Here is a 27,664-nt window from a genome sequence, read left to right on the forward strand (position 1 = left end):
CTTCCTTCCTTCCTTCCTTCCTTCCTTCCTTTCTTTCTTTCTTTCTTTCTTTCTTTCTTTCTTTCTTTCTTCCTTCCTTTCTTCCTTTATTTCTTCCTTCCTTCCTTCCTTCTTTCCTTCCTTCCTTCCTTCCTTCCTTCCTTTCTTTCTTTCTTCCTTCCTTCCTTCCTTTATTTCTTCCTTCCTTCCTTTCTTCCTTTATTTCTTCCTTCCTTCTTTCCTTCCTTTCTTCTTTCTTTCTTTCTTTCTTTCTTTCTTTCTTTCTTTCTTTCTTTCTTTCTTTCTTTCCTTTCTTTCTTTCTTTCTTTCTTTCTTTCTTTCTTTCTTTCTTTCTTTCTTTCTTTCTTTCTTTCCTTTCTTTCTTTCCTTCTTTCTTTTTAGCATGGCTAAAGCACAAAATTTATTTTGCATGACTATACATATTTAAAATAGGCCTTGTTTTGTTTTGTTTTTATTTTTGCCTTTCCATTAGGTGGGGGAAGAAGAGAATTTGAAACTAAAAAACAAAGGAATGAAAGTCTCTGTGCTTTAAAAAAAATAATAATAAAGGCCCTTGTAGCTCTATGATCCTGTAATTCGAGCTCCTTTTCCTTTGGGTCCCATGCTATCTGCTCCTAGTTCTAATGATAGCCCTCAGCAAGCTAGGACTTTACAATTTACAACCTGTGAGACAGGTAATAATTGTAATAATGTTTTTATTGTAGTGCTGTAAGGTTTGCAAAGCACTTTATATACATTTGTCTTATTCAGTCCCTCAAACTAACCTTTTGAGATGGATCCTCTTATTATCGCCATTTTTCAGATGAGATAACTGAGGCAAGGTTAAGTTACTTATCCAGGATCACACAGCTAGGAACCTGGTGACTGAGGGGCAAATGATTGGAACTTGAGTCATCATGATTCCAAGTCTAGCCCCTCTATCCATTAAACTGTGTTTTTAATTATTTTACAGATGGGGAAACTGAGGATTGGACAAGTTGAATGACTGGCTTGAAATAATCAGGCTGGCAAATAGAAGAGTCAAAGTTTGAATACAGGTTTTCTCGACTCCCAAGTAAAACAGTATTCAACTCACCATAAATTAGGGAGATGGGGAGGGAAATAGCCAGGAATCAGAATAGGAGCTGCCCAGTTTCCCGGCTGGGACTTGGAGCTAGGAAGGGAGCTCTGTCTTGGAATGTTCTTGTACTTAAAGTGGAAGGGACCTAGGAGATCAAGGTCCAGGGACCTTGAGTTTCTGATGACAAAACTGAAGAAAGTCACAGAGAGCTAGGAATAGAGCCTGTCACTCAGTCAGCGTGCTTACTTAAGTGCTTACTGTGTGTCAGGCTCTGTGTGGATCTGGTGATCCAAAGAAAGGCTCCCCAAAAAACCATCCCCAACCTCAAATACTAATGGTGGAGACAATATGCAAATAACTACGTACATTCAAGATATATGCAGTATAAATAGGAAGGAAATCTTTTTTTTTTTTTGAAAGGGGGTGGACAGGAAATGATCTCTAGCAGAAGGAGAGATCTGAACTCAGCTTTAAAGGAAGCCTAGGATTATCTAGAGGTGATGGCAAGGAGTATTACAGATGTAGGGAACCAACCAGTAAAACAACACAGCCAGGATGTTGTGTTTGAAGAACGGGTCTGTAGGGAGGCCAGTGTCCCTGGACTTGAGGGGATGGAAGTCTGGGAAGACTGGAAAGGTCAGAGTGGTTAGTTAGGGAATGGTCTTAAATGCCAAACAGAACTTTTAATAATTTGATCCTGTGGGCAATAGGGAGCCACTGAGTTCACTGAGTGGGGGGAGGCATGATCAAACCTATGCTTTAGGAAGATATCTTTGGTAGCTGAGACAAGTATGGGTTGAAGTGAGGAGAGCTGAGGTAAGGTGATGATTTAAAGGGGAATCACAACGATCTAGGTAACAGTTGATTAAGGTCCTTACTAGGGCTGTGGCTGTGGGAGTGGAGCAGAAGGGACATACACCAGCAATAAGACATTCAGCTTTCAAGCTTAGGTGACAAGAAGTATAATGGTGTTCCTAATAGTAATAGGAAGGGTTAGAAAGAAGAGAGGGTTTGGGGAGAAAGATAATGAACTCTGAAATTGTTGAGTTTGAGAAGCCTATGGGACATCCAATTAGGGATGTCCAAGTGGCAGTTGGTTATTTTGAGACTGGCACTCAGGAGAGTGACTAGGGCTGGATGTATAAATCTAGAAATTGTCTATATCAAAGTGATAATTGAACCCACAAGAGCTGAGAAGATCTCCAAGCAGATTAGTGTAGATGGGGAAAAGGAGAGCGTAGGGGAGAGATCATTGGGAGACACTGATGGTTAATGGTTATGGTTTAGATGAAGATCTGGCAACGTAGACCTTGGAGTGGTGGTCACATTGGTAGGAGGGGAGCCAAAGGGAGCAGTAGCATGAAAATTAGTGAGGAGAGATTATTTAGAAGAAGAGGGCAATCTATTGAATCAAAAGGTTTCTGACACCACTCTGCCTTCCTGAAGGTGACTGTAGGGAGCAGGGTGAGGGGAGCATGGTAGAGTAGGGGCTGCCTTGGTTTTTTCTCCTTTCTCCTCCAGGAGTCAATACTCCTTTGGAAAAATCACTTTCCCTATACTGGCTGGTTTTTTTTTTTTCATCTCTTGCTGAGACCCAAAGGCGAATGAGATGATGGGAGTTTTGTACTTCAAATAAGGCAAGAGGGTTTGGTAGAGAAAGAACCTGGGATTGGTAATGAAGATCTGAGTTCAAATTCAGATCTGAGTTCTCATTCCTTAGCTATCTACCTGACCACTTAGTTTCTCTGTCCTCATCTGTACAGTGGGAAAAATCAAACCCATTGATCACAACCTGTAGGGATTTTTGTTAGGGCCAAATGAGATAATTATAGGAAGCAAGCCCTATCTAAATGTTATCGATGATGAAGAGGAGGAAGATGGAGGGATGATCCTCTGAAGGACAGATCTGATTGAAACCAGTAAAAGGCAAGGAAAACTCTGCCTGGACCTTAGAAGCTATTCAGCCCAGTGCCCTCATTCCGCCAGAGAGGGGGTGGAGATCAGCCCAGAGTGGCCAGCTTTGAGCCTGGGAGCAGTGCAGGAATCTGAGGGAGAAGCCTGGGCTAAGGGAAGAGAACGGATGCTTGAGGACGGCAGTTAATTCCTGGGGGTCGAGGGGTAGGGGGATCGGAAAGAGTAGTTGTGTAGCCTGTGGGCAAGGACAAAAGGGCTCCAGCCTTGAGCTCTAAAAGCAGTCCTCAGGTTACCTCCTTTTTCTCCCCAGTCCCCATCAGTGATAGGAGCTTAGCTGGGCAGAAGAGTGGAGATGCTGAGACCACCCCCGCTCCCCCGGCCCCCCTCCCCCCAGCAGCTTTGTTCTGTGGGGTGGGGGTGGGGAGGGATGGAGGCCCAAGGAAACTGGGAAGCAAGCTCGGCTAGGGAGGAAGGATGGGAACAGGCTCAGGATTTGTTGGCCTGTGTGTTCTCAAAGAGGACCAAAGACACCACAGCTCAGAATTTGAAGTAGCTTTAGGCGTACCTAGTCCAGCTCCCCTTTACATAAAGATGGGGAATCTGAAGTCCAGAGGCAGGCCAAAGTTCAGGCAGCCAATGAGTGACTGTCAGCAATAGAACAGAAAACCAACCCTGCTTTTTTTTTTTTAACCACCACAGTGATCTTGGGTCGGTCATTTCCATGCTTAGTACATTGGTTTGTCCATCTGTATAAATAAGAAAGCTGGACTAAATGATTCACTGAATTTGGATTCAGAAACTCACATCCTATTTCTGACATTCAAGAGTGTGTGACTTTGGGCAAGTCACTGCTGCTCTCTGGGCCTCGGTTTCCCCATTTGTAGAATGAGGGGGTTGGACTCGTGGCATGAGAGGACCTTCCAGCTCTGAATTCACACTTACATCATTTCCAAAGCCTGCCAGCTCTTCAGTTGGTTCAGTTTGTGGTGGGTGCTGAGGGTCAGGCAGCTGTTGGAGGAGGGGATGCTGGGACTCGGGGGGAGGAGCGGGCGGCAAGAAAGGAGGCTCACTTTCTTTTCCTCCAGATGTAAGTTCCTTCCCTGGGAGGGTTTTTCTTCTTTGCTCAGTATTGCCTTCATCTGGGGCTGTTCCTACCTAGTTGCTTTTGTTGAGCTGCTGCTTTCTACCCTCACATTATATCATCTGACCTTGAGTCAGAGCCGTGAGTTCAGCTCCTTGAATTTCCCCTCTGTCCAACCCCCTCCTGAAACCCTTAAGAACAGTCCTCAGATGTCTTCTTTCTTTTTCTGCCTTTTTTCCCCAAAGACTTCCCAAGCCAAAGCATTCTTTCCTAGGGCCAGGGAGGCCCTGAGGTTTTGGTTGGGGAATGAGCGATGTTCACCAGGCCCCAGACTTCTCAGCTCTTCTGGAGGAAACTTTGATGAGAGAAAAGGAAAAGGGGAAACTTTGGGGGAGTTTCTATTGCCTGGTGTACTAAACCTTGGCCAGGTTCCTCCCAAGTGGGAAGCCAGCAGACTCTTCCTCATTTGAGCAGGCTTGTTAAATCCGGGTTGTTGGCCTGGGAACCAAGGAGTTAAGTATTACCCAGTCATTGGGTGCCATTCAAGGCTGTAATCCCAGGCCTCTGGCTGCTCTGGGCGGTTTATTATGGAAATAAAACCTCTCCTTCACTACACAGGGATGAAAGTACAATGCCATTAACCCCTTCCCATCTTGCTTGGGAGAGAACAGTGCTAGTCACTCTAAAACAGAAAATGGACCTTGGGATTTTTTTTCTCCCACGCCCACAAAAGAGCTAGGAATAAACTACACCCAGCAGTGGCCCTACTGGGCATTAAGGTTCCTGGCACATAGTAGGTGCCATATAAATTATTATCCCATGATTTCCTCCTTCCTTTCTTTTAGACTCAGTTTCCTCATCTGAATGTTTCTGACCCATAGAATCAGAAGGAGAAGTAACTTGGGGGAAGTGTTTTGTCTTTCCTATGAGTAGAAAGAATGTGTCTTGGACATGGAGTTTTCTGCTCTAGAAGAAAGTTTCCCAATCTAGCCCTGTGAGTATGGGGAAAGGGATATTTTTTTCTATCTCTGTTCAAAATAGAAGAACTCTAGGGAAACTTTACATTCTAAATTTTAATGCTTTGAGTTCTCTTTTAGAAAGGCAGCTGGGTAAGGTAGACAGAGCCCTACAGATCTGGAATCTGCAGACTTAGGTTCAAACCCAGCTCTTGGACTTACTTTTGATGGGAAAAACAGAAAATCTCACTGACTCTGGACTCAGAGAACCTTTGTTCAAATACTTCCTCTGATGCTTACCTTGGGCCAGTCATTTCACATCTGTGGATCTCAGTTTCTTCATCTGTATAATGAGGTGATTGGACTTGATGGCCTCAGAAGCCCCTTCCTGCTCTCGACCCATGATCCTCCTTGCTCTGACACTCAAGCTTCTGTGTATCTCATTCGTATCTTCTCAACTGAGTCAAAACATCTTCAAGAACCAGGACAGTATTTTAGGATTCTTCCTTTCTCCTACCAGGTTGGGTCTATTGTCAGTTCTCATGTTTTATAATTGATCAGGGCCCCTTTAAAGGGTCTGTCTCCATAGAACAAGGGCCAGGGGTTAGACAGGATTGACAAGTCAGGAGAAAATACTAGGGTTCCCAAGGCAGAGAGCAGAAGAGCCCTTTCTTCTACCAGAGAGGCTGGTGGGAGAGTGTCTCTTTTTAGGAGCCATCCACAGCTCCCAGGCACCCAATCTTAAAAGAACCCCTAGCTTAAGACCTGATTGCCTCTCTGGCCACTCTCTCAGAGCCAAATTCCCCGTCATGAACTCTGGTGACCCAATTTCCATGTCGACATTCTCTTCATGTTCCTCTTTCCCTCTTCTTGGTCACACTTGACACATAATTCAAAGTCAGAAAGTATTTATTATGGACAAGCACAGTGGGAAATATAAAAACCAAAATTAAACAGTTCTTGCCTTCAAAGAGTTGAGATTCTACTTGGGAGGGGGGGAGAGAAGGAAAGGAATAAGGAAAGTCCTCATATGAGAAGTGGTACCTGAGTAGAGCCCTGGAAGAAGCTAGGAATTTCAAGGCAGAGAAGAGGGGGGTTAGGAGAAGGTCTGTGGAAAGGTATGGGAGATGGAATGTCAGTCATCATATATGTTTATAAACCACCTGACAAAAGACAGTCCCTGCTTCCAAGGGGCTCACAATCTTTGGGGGAGAAAACATGCAAACAACCATGTACAAATAAGATATTTACAGGATAAATGGGAAATCATCAATGGAGGGGAGACTCTAGAATTAAGAGGGATTGGGATAGGCTTCCTCTAGAGGGTGGGATTTTATCTGGGACTTGAAGGAAGCCAGGGAAGCTTGTCATGTACTGATAACCCCAAGTAGACCAAGATGAAGTATGGAGAATATGAGGGGAAGAATCGGTCATTAATCTGGAGAAAAAGGCTGGAGCCAGATTCAGAAATCCCTTGAATTTGACTTTTATATCTTTGAGAACTGATCAAATGATTACTTCCTTCATGAGAAGGAAGTAAAAGGCATAGGCAGGTAAAATCAGCAATATTGTGCCAATGCTCAGAAGTTGGTAAGGGAGAGTAAAGAAGTGGAGATGATTTCTTGGTTGCAGACCTGGGTAACTGGAAGGATGATGGTGCTATCAAGAGAAAGAGACCAAATTAGGAGGGTCAAATGTAGGGAGAAAGATAATGGGTTCAGTTTGGGATATATTGAGTTCGAGATGCCTCTGGACAGGTAGCTGATGATGTGGGGTTGGAACTCAAGAGGAAGATTAGGGTTAGATATACAGATCTGTAAGTCGTATACATAGAGATGGTCATTGAACCCATGACAGCTGATGAGCTTATCACAAAGTATAGAGAAAGAAGAGGACCAGCCATAGAGCCATGGGGTATATACCTACACATAGAAGGTTAAAAAGGAAACTGAGAAGGAGTGGCCTGAGAGGTGGGAGGAGAACCAGGACTGGGCAGTGTCATGAAAGCCCAGAGAGGAGAGTTGAGAAATGAGTGGGAGTCTCAGAGGAAACCAGAGTGAAGAAAGATAGCAATTTCTGTGGGTTTAACTGTGAGAGGGAGGACAAGAGGGACGGCAGGGTCAAGGGAAGGTTTTGTAATCAAACAGGGAATGCCCCCACTCCTTTGCAAAGGTTGGTGGATGGTGTCCACAGAATGTTGCTTGTAATGTCAGGTTTTTCTGTTATATTGATTGGTTTAATGGAATTAGTTGGTTTAATTGAATTAAATAAATTGAATTAATTGGTTTACTTGAACTTGTTTTCTCTTCATCTTTTTCTTTTCTTTTTAAATCCTTTGTTATAAAGGGATGGCTCTCTGGGAGGAAGGAGGGGGCGTGATATAGGAGGAAGTTTAGGTAATATAAAACAAAAATATCAATAAAAATCTCTTTTTTAATAGAAGGATTCTGGGAACACTAGGCAGCAGGGAAGGAAGCAGTGGATGAAGAAAGATTAAAGATGGAGGGTCAGTGAAGAGATTAGGTCAAGGAACAAGTCGAGAAGTTTCATTTGGTCAGGAAAAAGGTGACCTCTTCCTCTGAGACTTGATAGAAGGAGGAGAGAATCGGGGTTGATATTGTAAGAGTTTGAGGTATAGAACTATGGAAAAGGGAATACTCAAGACATATGATTTCTCTAATTTTTTTTTAATAAAGTGGGAGGTAAGAGTCTGCTGAGAGGCAATGGAGATGGATTGTTGGAGGTGGCTGGAGAAGAGAAGGTTTGGAACAATTGCTGTGGGTGGTTCTGTAAAGAGTTAGGGAAAACAAGTAACACAAATTCGTAGAGGACCCAGAGGCAGCCAGGCAGCCCAGTCTGGTGACTTCTTCCAGCAGATTTCAGCACACCATGAAAGCAGGAATAGGAAGGTTGATGGAGGGGGAAACCAGTGCTGGAACTTGGCAAGGCACATCCTCTTGAAGGACAAGGGGTAAGGGCATCAGTGGCAGAAGACAGTGGAATGCTTCAGTTTAAAGGCAGGATTTTGAAGGGAGGAAAGTGGGAGCAAAGCAGGGAACATTGGAGCTGGAAGGAATCTTGGGGGCCTTTAACTTGAACCTCCTCATTTTATAGATGGGGAAACAGAGGCATAAGAGGTTATTCTCTTGTCAAAGCTTACGAAGTAAGGGAATGTTGGAAGAAGGATTTGAGCCCCAGCCTCCTGGCTCTGATTCCAGGACCTTGCTATCTAGATCATACGGAATCTGTAGGCTGCCTCTTATGGGGGTGGTGGACTGGGAGAGCAACAAAGAACGGAGTGATCAGGGGTCAACATTTGGTGGAAAAAACGGTTTCTGGGGAGTGAGGAAGATGGAGACATGGAAAGATAAGAATGTTGTAGTCAAAGAGAGATGAGTTTTAGTTTTGGATCACGGAGTGATCTAACAGTTATAGGTAACGATTAAATCAAGGGTGTGGTTCTCTTTGGGTTTGGCTGGGGTGGAGAAAAACTCATGGGAGTGGAGGAGGTTGATGAACTGGGAGACCAGAATGCTTGAGGGCATATCAACCAGTAGAAAGGAGAGGTTGGATTGGAAAAAAAGACAACCAGATGCTGGCCACCTTGAAAAAAGAGGGAAAGTGAATGACCTCAGAGCCAATGTCAGGCAAGATGTAGACGGGTGATCTGGATGGAAGGTGTGAACCTCAAAGGAGAGGAGGTTATTGAGTGGTGGTGACTGAGGGAAGGTCTGGGAGTAACTACAAAGAGCAGAGGAGTAAGGAGAAGGTCTCTGCCTTCTGGAGTAGTGTATGTCAGGGTAAGGGATGAGAGAAGGCACATCCAGTGCCAGAGAGGGTGGTCGAGGATTATGAATCTTCTGGGGGAGGGGAAGAGAGTGGTCAGGACTCAAAGACATGGAGATTTAAGAAGGGAAATTTGTTTAAAAGAGCACCAGCCTCAGTTATCCCAGGCCCTAGTTTGGAGGTAATGGAGGACCAAACCATTATTTCTTGTCACCTCTTCTTCCCCAGGACCGATCTGGGCTGTCTAAAACATATAGTCTCTGAGGCTGTGTTACCTCATCCAAGTAATAAAAGAGTTGAGGAGAGGTAGGAACAAGAAGAGGAATGTAAAGAGTTTCTCTGGGTGTTTTAGGGGGATACACCAGGTGCTTTCTTAGAGTAGGCCAGTAGGTCATAAGATTTAGAGCTTTAAGGGACCTTGGGACACATGATGAAACAGGTTTAAAGCTATATAACTTCTAAGTGGTAGAATTGAGATTTGAACCCTTACACTCCAGTCAAGTGCTCTTCCCACTGGGTCATGTGTAGAGGCCATTTAACCTACCCCATAGCCAAAAAGGAGTCTTCTTTATAACATTCCTACCAAGTGATCACCCTGCTCTTTGCTTGAAGCACTTCAATGAAGGGGAACCCACCATTTGACTTTTGGGTACCTCAAAATGTTGGGAAGTGTTTCCTTAAATTGAGTGGAAATCTACACCTCTCAACTTCCACCCAGTTCTTGTTCTGCCTTCTGGGCCCAAGCAGAAAGAGTCTGATCCATCTTCCGAGGACAGCTCTGTAAGATCACTGTGCTGTGCTTCCTGGGTTTAAGCACAGAATCACAGATTCATCACATTGTGAGAGTAGGAAGGGACCGGTGGTGGGTGGGTGGGCACCTAGTACAACTACTGCCTGCTTCAAGGTACCTGCCAAGTGGCCATCCAGCCTCCGCCTAGAGCTTTCCAAGGAGGGAGAACCCATTACCTCTTCAACACTGCTCATTCCATTCTGGACAGCTCCTGACGTCAAGCCTAAATATGCCTTTTTGCTGCTTCCTCTATTGCTTCTAGTTCTGCCCTCTATAGTCAGATAGACCAAGCCTAATCCTTCTTCCAATGCCTGAAGACAGCTATGGTGTTCCTCTCTGAACCTTTTCTCCTTGTGCTAAACATTCCAGGTTTACATTATTTAAATGTTATTATTTTATAATAAATATTTAAATATCAATTATTTCATATTAAATATTATTTAAAATAATTTCTAAAATACATTCCCTTTTTTATAAAAATGAAAGGTTTAGCAGACTTGATGATCATTAAGCTTCCTTGGAGCCCTAGTTCTCAGTGACCCTGTAAGGTAATCCTTGCCCTACTTCCAAAGGTTATTGTGCAGATCCAATCAATTATGCATGTATATTGCTTTGCAAACCCCAAAGTCTCTGTACATGGCTGTTGTTGGCTGCCTTAACCTTGTTGTCCCAGGACAATAGAGGCCATTCAGCTCTGGTCCAGGAGAGAAAAATGCAAGGCTTTAATGGTACCTTACCACTGGCTCTTGACCAGGGACAGAGATCATTCTGGGAAGAAGGACATTAACTACCTAAAAGAATGTTCTTATCTCCATAGCGATAAAAAACCAGTGACACAGAAAACATAGCCCTTAGTCCCTTTGACCTGTCTAGGTCTGGAGGTGAGCTACCTTAGTCATTTACCATAAAGATGTGGAATTCATTGTCAAAAAGAACTTCAAGAATCCTCTGAGTTTATAATTGAGTAATCTGAGATTGAGAAGGGATCCATTGGGGGCAGCTGGGTGGTGCAGTGGATAGAGCAATGGGCCCTGGAGTCAGAAAGATGTGAGTTCAAATTTGGCCTCAGACACTAACTCTGTGACCCTGGACAAGTCACTTAACTCTACTGCAAGAAAAAGAAGATGAGATAACAGTGCTTCACCCAAGGTCACACAGATACTTGAGACCTGAAATTCAAATCCAATCCTTCTAACTTCAAGTCCAAGTGCTCTCTTTAGTATTGTCCTACACTGCCTCTTTTCATTTTTTTTTTTCAATCCTATAGTGAATCTCCTTTGCCCTATGTCCCCCCAGAAAGTGGTAGGAGGCTTCCATTGGTCCAAGGTCAGAATGCCTCTGTTGGGCTGAGCCATGTACACGGGCTGGCAGATAAAGTGGAAACTCATGTCTTGTCATTTATCATCAATCAGGTGAATGTAATGTACCAGGTTCCACTCCCTAGACACTTGGTTGTTGTCCTTGGAGCCTGGGCTTCCTGGAGGAGATTTCTATTGGGCGGAGGTCATACAGGGTCACATTGGGGGTGGGGGACATCTCTGCCACATATTCTCCTTCCTTTTTCTGAACCGAAACTTGCCTGGGACCGCTGGCAGGAAAGAAAGGGTTCAGTGATAAGAAGAACATTGAGCCTGGAGTTGAGGGGTTTTTAACTAATCATTCAGTCATGTTTCAGTTGTGTCTGACCATCCATGACCCCCTTTGGGGTTTTCTTGGCAGAAATACTAGAGTGGTTTGCCATTTTCTTCTTCAGCTCATTTTACAGATGAGGAAATTGAGGCAAACAGGATTAAGTGACTTGCCCAGGGTCACACAGCTGTTAAGTACCTGGGTTAGATTTGAACTCTGGTCCTCCTGGGGACATTCTCTGTCAAATGAAGGGATCAAACTGGATGAGCTCCTCAGTTTTTTTTTTATTCTTCCTCTGAGCCTGGCCTCCGATTCCAAAGCGGATATTGACCTTGGAGAGCATTAAGTCCAATTCTCTTGTTTTACAAAGGGAGGAACTGAGGCCCAGAGAGGACCCATACAAACAAGTAGCAGAATCAGAGTTTGAAGCTAGGCTCTTTGCCTCACCCCTCCACGATCCCCCCAAATCCAGTGCCTCTCTTTGAGGCAGCTAACCTAGGGTGGGGCTGGGGGAGCTGCTGGGCAGTGGCCAGCGGACTCTGACCTGGCCTGGTCACGTGGACCTCTGTTTGTGTGGGCCTCTTGACAGGTGATAGACTTCCTGCTGATTCTAAAAGGCTTCCCCTCCTCCCACCCCTCCCAGCCAGTCGACTGGTGCTTCTCCTTTGCCTTGTTTCAGCTAGTTCTCGGCTGTTGTTTCTTCCTTTTGTTTTGTTTTTGTTAAACCCTATTCACTTCCGGCAGCCTCAAGCTTCAATTTAATCCAACTGGCATCCGTTAAGCACCTACTCTGTGTGTGTGTAAACAGGGTTCTAGCAATAGCCAACAACCAAAAGCAAACCGAAATCCAGCCCTGCCGTCCGGGGGCTTTCATTCTTGTTCTTGTGTTTTGAGTGGACCCGTGCTTTCACCCCAGGGGACTTCAGTGACTTGTCCAGGGTCCTGGCTAATCCAACTCAGAGGGGGAATTGGAACCTCTGTCTTCCTGGCTCTGAGGTCAGCTTTTTTCCACCAAGTCTCTTTGCCTCTCTACCAGGGATGCTGAAGCCTGGCATAGTAGAGAAGGCAGATTAGAAAGTTCAGTTGTTCAGTCCTGTCTGACTCTCTGTGACCCCACTGGGGGTTTTCTTGGCAGAGAAACTGAAATGGTTCACCATTTCCTTCTCCAGCTCGTTTTACAGATTAGGAAACAAGGCAGTCAGGGTTAAGTGACTTACCCAGGGTCACATAGCTTGTAACTGCCTGAGGTTGTATTTGAACTCGGGTTTTTCTAACTCCAGTCTAAGCACTCTATCCATTCAGCCTAGGTGGCTCTGCATCTGTGATCCTATGAACCTGTGAGGGAAGTTAATGAAAGTACTATGACCTCCATTTTACAGAAGAGGAAACTTTAGGCTGAGAGAAGAGTGGCCTTCTGGGGTCACATGGATTTATGGGTTAGGGGCCAGTGTTCATTGGACTCCTTCTGCCATATTGCTTTTGACAAATGGTGTTGAGTACCACTGGTCTTGGGAAGAAACAAAGAACAAAGAAGGCTGTGACAGGAATGGCCTTTGTAGCTGTTTGGAGGAAGAAGGAAGGAGTGAGTAAGGGGGGATATTTTTTCCAAAGCCAGACTTTGGGGAGATGTGACTGTTATGTTTTTCTACCAGATACCTATCTTCAGTGACATTCTGGACAATCTTGAAAATCTGAACACAGAACTAGGTTGAAATCCTCACCCTGATATCTACCCCCTGTCTAACTTTGGACAAGTTACTTGCCTGGGCTTTTCTTCTCTCATCTGTAAAACAAGATGTTGGACTAGGATCTGGGCCTGGCCTTTGTTGTGTGGAACAACCCTAGATGTGAACTCAGAATACCGAGTTTCAGATTCCATCTTTAACGAGCCAGAAAGTCACTTCATCTTTCTGAGTGTCAGCCTCAATTTCCTTGTCAGTACAATGGGACTAATGCTTTTACCTCCTTCCTTACAGGGATATTGGAGAAAAAGGATGCTGTAAATTTAGGGCATTTTAGAAATGAGGCTTTAAAAAAATATTATCTCTGCCCTAACTTTGGGCTGACCTGGTGATATCCAGGGACCGCCCTTGGTTCTGTCACTATCAAATGGAGCCACCCTCCCCATGCACGTTGTGGTTTGGCTAAGGATGGGACAGTCTTAAAGAAGTATAACTCTTCCATCTATGTATAACTCATCCACCTTCCTGGATGGGGGAAGGGCAAAGCGTTAGCCAGGAGAAAGCTTTATGTCTCTATACTTCCCCTTGCCCCCTCCGTTTCCCCTAGGAATAAATGGACAATTTCCATCATGGCTGAGAAATCTTTATCACAGCCTGTCTACTCTCCTTTCTCCCTCCCCAGTAATTGTCTTGCTGTGGTATCTCCCTTAATCAGAAAGCCAGCTGCGGCCACCTTGGCCAACCCCATGAGCATCAGTTTGGTTTATCAAGAAAGTCTGAGGGGCACACCCCACAACCCTATTGAGTTTATTCCTGCTTAGGAATGAAACTGCTATCCACACTGAGATCCCATGGTCAACTGGGGTCCACTATGAACATAGGCCAAGCCAGGGGAGAGGGAAGAGTGAGCCAGGGGGAACTGAAGCTTCATTTCCCATGCCCTGAATAGTTGGCTTATCCTCTCAAAATAATCCTGCATTTGGTATTTCATCACTGGTTTACAGTGTTGTAATTGCACCCCGAATTATTAGCATTCTCTTCAAGCTAATTTGCAGTTATATTGCATACATTTTGCATTCATTTACTTAGGTATACATTGTATCTCTCCCACCTCCAGTAAGCTCCTTTAGGGCAGGTACCATCTATTTCTGTTAGTGCAGCTCTGGCACCTAGCACAGAATCTCAAAGAGCAGGTGCTTTTTACATCCCTAGCTTTTTGGGTGTGTTGTGAGCCCTTTCCTGAGCTTCCTTCCTCCTCCCCACCCAATCCTATCTCCCATGTTATTCTCGATCTCATGAAATTATTTTCTATATACTTTGTATTACTTTATATCCAGTTCGAATTTACTTACATATGTTATATCCCATAACATCCCCTCTCCGATAGGATATGAAGTTTCTGAAGGCAGGGACTATTTTTGATTTTGTTTTTGTTTTTAGTTTCCAAAACCTGGCTCAGTTGGTGGCACATAGTTGGTGCCAATATAAATGATTATTTCCCTCCCTTCTCCAACTAGGCATCTGATAAATATCTGTTAAATTGACTTTATATACTGACAATTCCAGTGGGGATGTGAAAAACCATAGGGTCTAGCACTAGAAAAGGGATCTTGGACACCACGTTGTTGAGCCAGTTAATTTGACACAGGGATACTCTGGCTCTCTCTTTTTTTATTTTCTTCCCCCTCCCCCATTCTTTGCTTTTGGGGGAGAGAGGCACTTTTTTTGATACATTTTGTTTTCATTCATCATACAACCCCTTCCTCCCATCTCATGTTCTCCACACAATAAAAGCTTGAAAGTAGAAAGAGCGATGGCGATCAATAATAAACCAAGTCTCAGACGTTGGTACTTTTCCATTTGTTCAAAGAAAGGATGGGCAGGAGCTTTATCTTTATTAAGTTAAAACTAGCATTGTCCATTGTTTTTTATCGATTTTTCTGTATGTCATTTATTTTCATTGAGGACGTTCCGCAGGGGTTGATTGAACAGTTCAAGTAAGAAGAGAGAGTCACTGGCACAAAGGAACACAAAGTAAAGATCCGTAGATAATGCTGTTGTGAAATTTTGCCTTCAGGGCAGTCAGGCCGGTTGGGAAAGTGAAGACTAAGAGACTCACTTATGTCTTGGAGCAAGGGAGGGGGGTATCATGCTTTCTTTGGCTACCCCATGAAGTTTATGGATCCTTTCCTCGAATCATGTTGTTAAATAAAAATTAAAGATGCATAGAATTATAGAGAAAACAGATTATATTGAAATAGTAAGTGCTTAATTTTTTTTTAATGGATCTACACTGAGCTTCCAGTTAGTACAGGGTAGAAAAATATTTGACTTAGAGTGAGGAGAGGCTTGGGTTCAAATTCTGGTTCTGACACTTCCTACCTGTATGGCCTTGAATAAGCCACTTAATTCTTCCTTGTGTAAAAGAGGTGATAATTGCAATTCCACCCTTTGAAGTTTTGCTAAGAGGTACTATGGTGCCATAGAAAAGATGCTGGTTTGGGAGTCATACTGGAACCCTGGCTCTTTTACAACCTTTGTGACACTGAGCAGGTGACTTGACCTCTTTGAGTCTCAGTTTCCCCAATTGTAAAATGATGGATCCTAACTCATTGGCTTCTGGGGTTCCTTCCAACTCTAAATCTGTGACCTTTTGAAAGGTGTTTTGCAAACTTAAAAGCCCGGTAGAATTCATAGGGTCACAGATTGAAAGCTCAGAGGATCCTTGGGGTTACTAAATTAATTTTATGGAAGAGGAAACTGAAGCAGAAATAGATGGAATAATTTGCCCAAGAAACTGTCAAAACCAGGATTTGAACTCAGGTCATCTGACTCCAAATCTCCCACTTTCCCTACTGTATATGGTCATCATGTCTGTGACCACCCTGATAGGACTTATTTTTGTGGACATCAATTGTTAGAAAATCAGCATTTAAAAAAAGCATTAAAAAATTAGGGGCAGCTAGGGGGCACAGTGAATAGAGCTCCAGCCCTGCAGTCAGTAGGACCTAAGTTCAAATCCAGCCTCAGACACTTAACACTTAATAGCAGTAGGATCTTGGGCAACTCACTTATCTCCAATTGCCCTGTCTTCCCCCTCCAAAAAAAAAAAAAGCATAAAAAAGAAAATCTACATTTGAGCGACCTCGTACTATAATTAAAATCTCTTCCCTCTCCCCACCATAATGTAGACATTCCAATTAACTTAGTTCCGCTGCCCTAGAATGCCTCTCCCTTCTTCTCAGGGTTTCTACCTTGCTGGTTCCCCAGCCCCAGCCCAAGAGCCCATGTTAATGCTCTCTGTGGTTCAGGCAGGCTTGCCTTCCTGGCACAGGGCCTAGCCTGTTGGGGAGGAGCCAAGGTTCCTTTCACAGCTCAGTCCCTGTCTTGCCTTGGGGAGTTCACTGCCCTCCTTGGTTGCCCATTCTGTGCTACACACCCCAATTTCCACAAAGCATGGGGGATGATACTTGGCTCACTGGTGGCGTGAGACAGAAATGTCTGAACTTGTTGAGGGAAATGCATTAGACAAGCATGAATCATCTGGAACTCCTTTCTGGACCTGCCAGGGTAGGGGAAGGGGAAGGCCTTTGCTTTGGGGCTGCTCCATGTCCAGCCCTGGTGATGAGACCTATCCAAGGCCTAGTTTCCATGGAGGTGGTGAGGCATGATGGAGGGACATGGTTCTGTCATTAACTGTGTGACCTTGGGAAAGTGGTGCCCAACCTGTAAAGGGAGGGAATGGGATTTAGCTTGTCTAGTCATTACTTTCTAGGGAAGTCTGTGGCTTTTCCCTTGGAAGAACCTATATCTCCATCCAGGCACGTCTTACTGGCTTTTCATGGAATTGAGTGCTAGGAGAAACCTTAGAGATAACCCAGCCCAATAGCCACCTCCCCCCCCCCCCTTACACACACACACACACACACACACACACACATATACACACACACATTTTCTAGAAGAGGAACTGGGGTCCGGAGGGATAGAAAAGGAGAAAAGCTGGGATTTAATGCAAATTATTGGATTCTGATTCTTTCTTCCTTATATATACAACTTGATGAAGCTGGTGAGAGGGAAGTCCAAGCTTTGTTTCAGTCCAGGAATTAACCTAGACACTGAGGGAGAGGGGGTGGGCCTGGGGAATACACTGAAGCATTAGGCTGGCTCTGAGGTTACGATGGTGGACGCTTCTCTTCCTCCTTCTCCTCCTCCTCCTCTTCCTCTTCCTCTTGTTCTTCCTCCTCCTCCTCTTCCTCCCTCCATCTGTTTTCACCCTCTTAGGCCAAAGGCTTTGGATTCTTTCTGTCTCCTAGACTGATTCTTCATAATTAGTCATTATGGAACGAACCCTGGGCAAAACCCAGGCTTCCTGAGTACAGCAAAATCTATTTTAACTGAGGGTATTGTGAGGACACTGAGGATCAAATCTGGGGTGGGTGTGGAAGGGACAGACTTTGGAATCTGAGGCCCTAGATTCAAATTCTGCCTGTTTGACCTTGAGTACTGAACTGGGTGGGTCTAGGTGTCCTCAAAGGCAGGGGTGTCAAATTGAAATAAAAGAGACTCCTCCAGGCCACATATTAACTTGTTCAGTCTGTCAGACTCTTTGTGAGTGATGTGGGTTTGAATCCTGTCTCTGTGAGTCAATGTCAACCTGAAATAAAAAATACTCCTAAAGGGGCAAAAGCTACGATCTCTCATGGAAGCAAGGGAATTGCGACTGGGGTCACACACAGCACCGAAGTACTGCAGTGGCCAAGATGGGCAGCAGGTTTAAATACACTTCGGCTGGGAGGGAGCCCCAGGGAAAGCCTTGGGAAGCTGTGGCATGAGTTGTTTGGCATAACAACTGAAAGTGTGATGGAGGAGTCTGGGGAGTGGGATCACCTGGTCAGAAAGGGGGCTCCTTTCTTTTTTTTAGCTGGTTTGCTCTCAGACAATTTGCAGCTCTGGGATCAGGCAAGATCCGTTCCTAGTCACCTGCATTCAGCACCACTTCCTGACTTTGACTTTCTTGGGCATCTTTCTCTCTCTGGGCCTAAGTTCCTCACCTGTAAAATGAATTGATGAGACTAGAGCATTTATCAAGCATTAATGTATCATGCTAAGCTAAGAAAGGCAAACATTGTCCCTGCCCTCAAGGACCTTACATTCTGATGGGAAGAGACAACAAGTCAGTAACTCACAAACCTGTGAGATGAGTGCAGTATGAATGGGAGGTAATCTCAGATGGCCTCTGAGGCTCTATGATTCAAGGACTGGAGCCAAACAACTCAGAGGGGATGGGTCAGGCTGGAAGTCCTCTGCATCAAGCCTAGTGGTTAGCTTTGGAGTCAGCCTCTGCTGTAGTCCCAGTTGAGTGACCTTCCCTGGTCTACCCAGTCGATCTCTTTCCTGGTCCTTTCCTGGCCCAAACAGAGCTCCTGACTGACTTCCCTTGTTCCTCCCAAGCTTCACCTCTTCTTGGTGGCCAACATCTCTGACCTTCAGGGGCTTTTCTCTTTCCCAGGGAGGCAGAGTTGGGAACAATGAGGGGAAGTTACAAAAAAGGTAAATTTCTACTGAAGGACATATTTCCTCCTTGTAATTAATTATTTATCCAGGGGTGAGTGGGCTTGTAAATGTTTAACAACTAGCTCTCAGGAAAAACAAACAAACAAATGTCCTCAGACCAGCTTTTAAAGTTTAATCTGAATTATTGCATTTTCTCCTTAACTTTCTTAAGTCTAGACAATCAACAAAACAGTCATTTAAGCCTTGATTTGTGACATTTGTTAATTTCTTGTGGTATAAAAGTTCACCCTGAACATTTAAGGATAGGCTCCATCACACCCCTGGGGTGACGCAGAAGAGGAATGGGCTGCCTCTGAGGAGGGAGTAGTTTCTCCCTCACTTGACATCCTCTGTAGGGTAGTAGGATCATTGGAAGGACAATTAGCAGAAGAATAAGCATTGATTAAGCGCCTACTGTCACCAGGTGCCCAGCACTGTCCTAGGGGATGGATTTACAAAAATCCAATTAAATTAAATCCCCTCAAGGTGCTCACAAGTCATTCAGAAGGGTACAGTTAACACTAGACTGGGAACCAAAGTACCTCAGCTTAACCCTGTGTGATCCTGGGTAAGTTATTTCCCTTGGTGGAGCTCTCTCCCCCTCTATAAAATGAGGGGGTTGGCTCGGATAATCTTTATGGTCCCTTCCAGACTGTGAGAACACCCTCTACCTTCCCCTCCTCCCCTTCAGCATATACAATGACCTGGTTCTGTGGCCAAGATCACAGGATCCCTTTTTGTTTGATGGAAAGGAAAGTAACAGCAGCCCAAGGGGAAAACCACGCATTTCCTGTAGCAGATAGAAGATTAAGAGGCTGACTATTGGTAAATGGAGCCCCATAATTGGGCCTAGAAGCCTGCTTGGGGAGCTGGGGGGTGAGAGGGAGACTGAATGGGAAAGCTCTGGGTCACTGGCTCTTCGGAGTTCGAGGGTGGGGTGGGAGACAGCTCTGGAAGGGGCTGTCCCTATTGGCTGAGTCACCAGCCCTGGGATTCCCACGCTGACCTCAGCACCCCACATGCTTGAGCACGATAAGTGAGAATTCCAAGCATTTCAGTGAAGAGCAAAGTGGGTGGGGAAAAGGGGTCCCCTGAGGACCACAGGAGGTACACAGTCCCCAGAGCGCTTTCTTTTTTCTCTCTATTCCTGCCAAGGAAGGAGAAGATAAACACCAAGACCAGCCTGCTTATCCTGGGGCCCTGGCTCATCCCGAGGCCTGACAAGGGTGTCCAGGCTGGAATTTGGGTGACTCTCCTCTCTCACCGACAAGCAGGCAGGTGTCTGGAAAGGGAATGGATTCTGGTGCCCGGGCTGAGCCAGGGCCCACATTCCGCCCCTTCGCCTCCTCTCCCTCGCAGCTGTTCCACGGGGGCCAGGCCAGTTGTTCCGTGTTGGGGAGGCCAGCTGCTGGCTGCCGCTCTCCCTCTTTCCTTGTCTCCAGACGGTCTGGGGTCTGGTTCTCCACACATCACGGCTCTTGTGGTTTGGGTGACTTGGAGGCAGGGAAGTCGTGTGGAGAAAGCCCTGCCTGTGGTTCCACTCTAGGCTTCTTAACAGGCAAGTGACCTTAGGCGAGTCTCAGGGTTCCTCCTCTGAAAAGAGGAGCTATTCATGCTTCATTCCTTACCTCACAGGGCTGCCAGAAGGCAAATGCTCCTTCAAGTTTAAAGATCACAGGATAATAGCTTAGGGGTTGGAAGGGACCTTACAGCTCTTTGAATCCAACTTCCTCATTTTATAGACAAAGACACTGAGCCCAGGGAGGTTAAGTCACTCGTTCAAGGTCATACAGCTAGTGCTTGTCTGAGCCAGGAATCAGCTTTGGCCTTCCAGGCTCCAAGCCTGGGTCTCTATTCACCCACCAGATCACACTGGGGGAGCACTTAGTGGTTTGCTAAGGGCCTTTCCTCTCAATAACCTCGTGAAATAGGTAGGACTTGCTTTTATTATCCCCAGGTTACAGATGAGAAGACTGAGGTGCAGAGGGTAAAATGACTTGGCTGTGGCCACATGACTACAAGTGTCTGGGGTGAGGTTTGAATTCGTGTCCTAACTCCAAGCCCAGCATTCCTTTCTGCCATTTACTGTACCGCACTGCTGCCATCACACGTGGAATGAGTTTGGTTGAGTGCTGGTGCTGTCTGTAACTGTCCTTCAGCCCGTCCCTGGTGGAGTGGACATCGTCGGGCCCAGTGGCCAGAGTTTCCAGTAGCCCCATACAAATAGAGGGAAGGGGCCAGACATCCTAAGGCCCACATCCTGGGGGTGTCTTGCTCACCTTTGCCTTCTCTCCTCTCCCTAGGGCCTGTCAGGGACAGAGGATGGGGGCCGGCTGCATCAAAGTCACCAAATACTTTCTCTTCCTCTTCAACCTGCTCTTCTTTGTAAGTATGACAAACACCCCTCCATTCCCTCCCATGGGGCATCTCCTCCCATCTTTGAGGTCAGGGCTTCCAAGAACCAGGGCTTTCTTCTCTAGAAACCCCCCAGCTTTGGGGCAAAAGAAAGCTTCCTGCCAAGGATTGTTGAAAGTGGTACCTTGTGGAGCAGGGAAGTATTAGAGAAGAGGAGACGGTGTGAGTGCTATGGGGTGGGTGGAGAATACTGAAGTTGGTCTGGAAGGACTGGGGTTCAAATCCCACCTCTGAATCCTGCCACCCATGTGTCGATGAGCCAGCCCCTTCACTCTTATGTCCTTTTCCTGACTTGCCTCCTTTTACATTTTTTACCCTCTTCCTCCCCCATTCCCCCCTTAGACTTTCATGTTTCAATTTTAGTTCCTTTCCCCAATGGGGAAAGTTCTATCTCATGCCTGGGGACTTCTGAGTCATTGCCATACAGGGCCTGAGGCTTGAGTGGGAGGGCCTCTTTTTTGTGGTTTAGCCAAGACCCATACACCCATTATGGCAATGGAGCTCAGACACCCTCTGGGATGGGGGACCCTCACCCGAGACAGCATCTTTGTTTGGGGAAACTGTGCTTAGGCCAGGGAAATCTCCCTGTCCTCTTCCCCCAAAATGTGCCTTAACCTTCACTGTGTCCCTGGAGGCCAGAGGCCTGTCTACTAGAGCAGGAGTCCAGATGTGGGCTCTGCAACATCTGTATCTTGTTTTCCTGGGCTTGGTTTTTTCCCCCTTCTCCAAGCAGACACTGATTACCCCTAAAGCTACCAGAATTCCATTGGGCACGAATCATAAGGTGGCTTAGACATGCCTGAGATGAAGTTTTAAAGGACCATCTCTGGTGTGTGTGAGTGTGTGTGTGTGAGTGTATGTGTAAGTGTGTGTGTGGTCTATGTGTGTATGAGTGTATATGGAGAGGATTCTCTCATCTATACACTATTGCTTTATGTATGTGTGGTATATAGTAAGTATATACTAGATGCTTGTTGGTTGATTGACTAGAGATACAAAATCATAAGTGAAATAGACCTTACTCTTAAGGAATTTCCATTCTATTGATGTGACCATTCAATATATTGATATATAAGTAAATGCAAAATCCATACAGAATCTAGACCCGTGTATGTGTGTGTGTGCATGTGTGCGTGTGTGCACCCACGATTGCAACCATTGGGGAGTCAGGGAAGGCTTCTGGAAGGCCTCTGCACCTTTGACAAGATCCATAAATAGGATCCAGTCCTTATGTTACTGCTCCATATTCCCTGTAGAGATGAGAGACCTGTTGGTATCATGGGAAGAAAGGTCAGCCTGACTTGTGGTGCTGGGTTGTCATCTGGGGACTTGGGTTTAAATCCCTGTTCTGCTGTTTTCTACATGCAGGACTTTGGATAAGTCACCTTATTCTCTGGACCCCAGGCTCCTTGTTTGTAAAAGTGAGAGGGTTGGCCTTGACAGTCCTCAAGGTCCCTCCTTGCTCTTAATCTGTTATCCTATGAACCCTCATTGTTCATACAAGCCAGGGCCTCTCCCATTCCCAAAGATTACTAATTATGCTGATTTCATGATTGTTCCAGGGACAGGGAGAGGGAGTGTTTGGTGGGAGTAGAGCAAGGGGAAAAGGAAAAGAAGGGGACCCTGGCATTCTGGGAGATCATACCTAGGCTCTGGCTTGGCCAACGGCAGGTACCCAGCCCCAGGGAGAGGCAGGGAAAGCTGTGTTTGTCTCCCACACAATCACACAATGGGTATGTCGGTGCCCTGCCCTTTAGTAACCCAGCTCAGGCTCCCTCCCCAGGGCTAAGCTCTGGGCACTGTGCCCTCCCACCACTCTGGGACCAGCCTTCTGGGCCCACAGAGAATTGGCCTGAAGCTGCTAGGATGGGGAGGGAGAGGACCAAATGACTCCAGCCCCTGAGCCAAAGTATTTTCCCACATTTTGTATGGAGGAGAGAGGAGGAGGAAGAGAGAGAAAGGAACAAATTTCCCACCCCTACCCCCTTGCTCTCCCAGGGAGCTGAATGGGGCAGAGAAGGAGGCCTAGAACTGCCGGCCTCAGCACTGTACAGCTGGCCTTACCCGCCAAGATTGGGATGGGGGCCTCTGCTGGCCCAGCTCAGTGGGTGACGTGAAGCAGCTGGGCCCTGGGCAGTGAGTACCGAGCTTCCTGGCTCCCTGCTCTGGCTGAGCTGGCTGCCTTAAAGGGCCAGCAGGCAGGCACTGAGCCCTTGACCTAGGCTTGGGGGTTCTGAGTTGGGGAGGGCCTCTGCTCTTTGGGGACAGCAGCAGCTGCTTGGATCCCAAGAGCATTGGGTGGGAGGAACCGTGGTGAGGATAATGATCATTGCTAGCATTCAGAGGGTACTTTTTAAAGTTTGCAAAACTATCTTCTTTTTCTTTACCGTGTTTTGTTTATATCATGGACCCGTGCCCCTTGGCAGACGCTTTCTCAGAAGAATGCTTTTAAATGCATAAAATGAAATTCAAAGGGTGGCAAAGGAAACCAATTCTGTTAAAATGCAATTATCAAAAGATACTATTGTAAAAGCTCACAGAGGCTGGGTAAGATTTCATGGTCTGTAGAGCATGGCCAGGTAGCTTCCTAAGAAAAGATGGGGGTCTTTTTCTTTACATTTTGACATTTCGACAGATTTGAGGTACAATTCAGAGCTATTTTTATTTGCATTTTTTCACAACTGAATATTCTTTCAAGTGCTTATTTCAAATTTTAGTCCTTACAACAACTCTGTAAGGTAGGCATTTTGACAACCCCCATTTAACAGATGGGGAGATAGAGGCTGCACAAGATTAAATGATTGGTCCAGAATTATACAGATAATAAATGTCTAAAATAGGGATCAAACTCTGAGGGCTGTTATGTGGCACAGTAGATAGAGCACTAGGCTTGTAGTCAGGAAATGCATCTCCTTGAGTTAAAATCTGGCTTCACATGCTTATCAGCTGTGTGACCCTGGGCAAGTCACCTAACCCTGTTTGCCTCAGTTTCCTCATCTGTAAAATGAACTGAAGAAGGAAATGTCAAACTACTCCAGTATCTCTGCCAAGAAAACCCCAAATGGGGTCACGAAGAATCAGACATGGATGAAATGACTAAACAGAATTCAAACTCAAGTCTTTCCGATTATTCTCAACCCAATACTCTATGTACAGTGCTATCTGCCTCTTCAATAATGTAGAAATAGGAGGTTTTGACAGTCCATTATAGGACACTAGCTCTTGAATTGGAAGAGACCTTTGAAGTATAGGATCATAGATTTAGCTCTAGCAGAGACCTCAGGGGTCATGGAGGCTCTCCTCCTCCATTTTATAGACTAAGACATTGGGGCCCAGAAAGGAGTAATACCTTGGCCTAGCATGCACAGAAGTAAGTAGCAGAGCTGGGATTTGAACCTAGGTCCTCTGACTCAAGGCTGAAATGCTTGCCACAGTGCCGCCATATTGGGAAGGTCCTGGCTTTTGATAGAAGGGGTGGTCAGACGTCCTTCTTGTCATCCCTCCTGCAAAAGTGAGGAATCCCCTGGGCTTTGCCAAAGGTATTTGTTATAGAGGGGACCCAGATTATAAATAAGCCCTTGAAAAAAAAAAAGGCTCAGACTTAAAGAAATGCAAATTGAAATGACTCCAATATGGCCCTTCACATCCATCAAAATGTCAAAATAGGGGAAAATGATCTTATTTTAGGGAACTACATTGCTGTGTGCTATAAGAAAGAAGAAAATAGTCATGGTTTTATTAAAAGAATCCCATTACTGGAACAGAGAGAAGCATAGGGCAGAAAATATAGTCAACTAGGGCAGAAAATATGGTCAAATCAACCATCATTTATTGAGAGATTGCTATGTGCCAGGCATTGTGCTAAGGCCTGGGGGTGCAAGTATGAGCAGAAAGGCAGTCCCTCCCCTTAAGGAGCTTGTATTCTAATGGTAGGAGCTTTGCAAGTCATAAGATGATTCTCTCGAGAGTATTTTCAAAGGGAGGGAGTTATGTATAAACATCTCTGGGCCTCAGTTTCCTCATCTGTAAAATGAGGGGATTAGATGAGATGAACTCTGAGATCCCTTTCTGACTTGGTGATCCCAATCCCTGTCAGTCCTTGTGGAGTACAAAGGAAGGTGAGGCATCTTTGGTGCTGGCCACTTGGGGAGAATCTCTGTTGCCTAAAAGATTAGAAACACCAAAGGCTAGGGTAGACTTATGGTCTTTTTCTCTCCTGCAGGCCTACATGGGCCTTGATCATTCTTCTGTTTGGGTTCTCCATTCAGGAGTTTCACTGCTCATTCTGTCTGCGAGATCCCCTGGGAGGAATGATCTAATGTCTGGTGTGCATAGGAGTGGAGGCCCCTTTGGGAGGGTTGCTTAGGGAAGGAGAGAGGAGAAGAGGGAGAGGTGCTTAGCTGGTCATCCAAGCCCAGATGCCTCCTGCCTCTGTTCATGATGTACAGTCACACATGATGGAGACTCACATGTGGTGCTCACACATGCCTGGAGGAGGAAGGTCAAGGAGATCTTGTCTCCTGGGCCATGGTCCTATCTCTTGTTCATTATTCGACCAGGGTGCCAGCCCAGACTGAAGGCAGAACCTGGAACAGGACTGACAAGGAGCTGTTGCCAGCTTCATCTGGCAGAGACTAGCCTCCTCCATTTTTTTCTCCCCACCCTTCATCTCTCTCAGTCTTTGAATCCTTTATTTATCCCCATAGTTGATGGTAAACTTCTCTGTTTGGCACTCAGAGCTCTGTACAACCTGACTCTGGCCTACCTTGTCATACATTACCTTCCTCTGTGCATTCTCCCGTCCCACCCAACCAGCCAACAAACCATCTCCCATCTCCTTCCAGCACCTTGCATGGTCTGTCTCCCATTCCTGGAAGCTCTCCTCCCTCAAAGACTCAGCTTCAACATCATGTTCTGCAGAAAGCCTTGTCTGGTTCCACCAGTTCCTATCACTTTCTCAACCCCTCCAAGCCTATCTTATATCTTCCTTGTATGTATTCTCTCTCTGTCTCTCTCTCTCTCTCTCTCTCCCCTCTCTCTCTCTGTCTCTCTCTGTCTCTGTCTGTCTGTCTCCCTCTTTTTGTCTCTGTTTCTGACTCTCTTTCCCTCTTTCTGTCTCTCTCTGTCTCTGTCTCTCTCTCTCTTTCTGTCTCTCTCTCTCCATGAACACACACATACATATATACACATATGTGTTTCTGTGTGTATAAGTGTGTTACATTATATATGCATATATGTAGTAAATAAACTTTGTACCTCTCCTGATGCTTTGCATATAGCAGGTGCTAAGTAAGAGAGTAGAATGTGGTTGTATTGGGCCAGTGAAGCCAAAGGAGCAGAACTGTGCTCTGGGCTTTGTTCCCACTGCTGACCTGGGTGGGGGGGTCTCAGATCAGGAGGGGGTCGGACCTCAGAGGGGTCTGAAGCTGAACCTTGAGACACAGAAGAACGTGTCCTCTCCCATTGTGCCGAAGCCTCCTACTTTGGCTCCTAGCTCACTGACTTGACCTTGAGTTGAGCCTGGACCCAGCCCTGGCCGGCTTTGACTGGACTTGTTGGGCCTGGAGGTGCCTGTCCTGAGCTAGGCTGCTACCACACAGAAGGAGCTGCCCAGGAAGGTGGGAGTTGGGGACATTGCCTTCCTCTGGCTCCCAGTAGCCCCAGCCAAGGAGTCTGGAGAGTATGGGCTTCGACTTTATATGATTATTCTCTTTGTCTGCCCCTGCCCCCACTCCTTTTTGTGCTTGGCTGTGTATTTTTTGAGGGAAGGGGGTGTTATTCTTCTTTGTTGTCTGTAGGAGACAGGGTGCCCGTTTCCCTTTCATAATCTAGTGAATTCCTACTAGAGACAATGTCCTGGAAAGCTTTGGGGCTCTGCTGACCTAGAGCCCCTGTGGCTTACAGAATTAGCATCTGGAGATATGGCTTGGCCTGTGCACTGTCCCCAGACGGGATTTCTTCTCCACAGAGAAATCAAGTTTGTTATCTAAGCCCGGGCCCTTTTAAGCCCTCCCACGTACTTCCTACCAGTTGTGTTCTGGGGACACACAGTGATATCCCTGTTTCCTACTCCAGTGACCTCATATCACACCCCCAACACCCCACAGTTGGCATCCATAAGAGCTCCCCTGACAACGGGTAACATAGACGAGTCAAAAAAGTATTAGATTCAGGTCCGAGAACCAGAGTTGGGATCCCAGCTCTGCTGCCGTGACCTGGAATGAGTGTCCTAGACTTACCCCTCTCTGAAATGAGGGGTTTGGAACAGACCACCTCAGCTGGCTCCCCGTTCTAATGAGACAGTGACTCAGACCTGGGGCCTCATCCTCAGCTACAGAGCTGATGATAGCATCAGCGTGCTGGGTGACCTTGGACAAGTCACTTTCCTTTGATAAGCTTCAGATCTTTCATCTGTGGAACTCCAATAACACCTGCCCCAGTGACCTCTCACAGCGTTCCTGTGAAGATCAAAGAGGTTAATAATTCGGAAATAACAGTAATCACTGGACACTTCTAAACCCTCAAGAGTTTGAAGAGTACTTTACATTGTCTCGTTTGAGTCTCACAACAACTCTGGGAGGCAGGTGTTATTATTATGCCCATTTAGTAGAAGAGAAAACTGAGACTTAGCTAGGTGTCACAGTGGATAGAGCACTGGGACTGGAGTCTGGAAGACCTGAGTTCAAATCTAACTTCAGGCAGTTAGTGGGGTGTGTGACCCTGAGCAAGTCCCTTGACCTCTGTTGGTCTTAGTTTTTTCTCAGCTAAGCTGAGTCCACCACCTTGCTTCCCCTC

General features: G+C 45.8%; 1 protein-coding gene across 3 annotated transcripts in view; it reads left to right on the forward strand.

Annotated features, from left to right (window-relative positions):
• Positions 1-27,664, forward strand: part of CD82 (CD82 molecule) — a 73,192-nt gene that overhangs the window by 17,087 nt on the left and 28,441 nt on the right. The window contains exons 1-2 of one of the 3 annotated variants that reach the window (XM_069091470.1): positions 7,958-7,982; positions 20,758-20,839. In XM_069091470.1, the coding sequence (XP_068947571.1) occupies positions 20,777-20,839 (63 nt within the window). In that variant the 5' untranslated portion in view covers positions 7,958-7,982; positions 20,758-20,776. Of the gene's footprint in view, positions 1-7,957; positions 7,983-19,588; positions 19,729-20,757; positions 20,840-27,664 lie in introns of those variants that run through there. The other 2 variants (XM_069091469.1, XM_069091468.1) reach the window with 2 other exon arrangements.

Source organism: Petaurus breviceps, unplaced genomic scaffold, assembly GCF_028583685.1.
Source record: "Petaurus breviceps papuanus isolate PSGF00001 unplaced genomic scaffold, PetGlider_PUasm1.0 188, whole genome shotgun sequence".
Classification (NCBI taxonomy): Eukaryota; Metazoa; Chordata; class Mammalia; order Diprotodontia; family Petauridae; genus Petaurus; species Petaurus breviceps.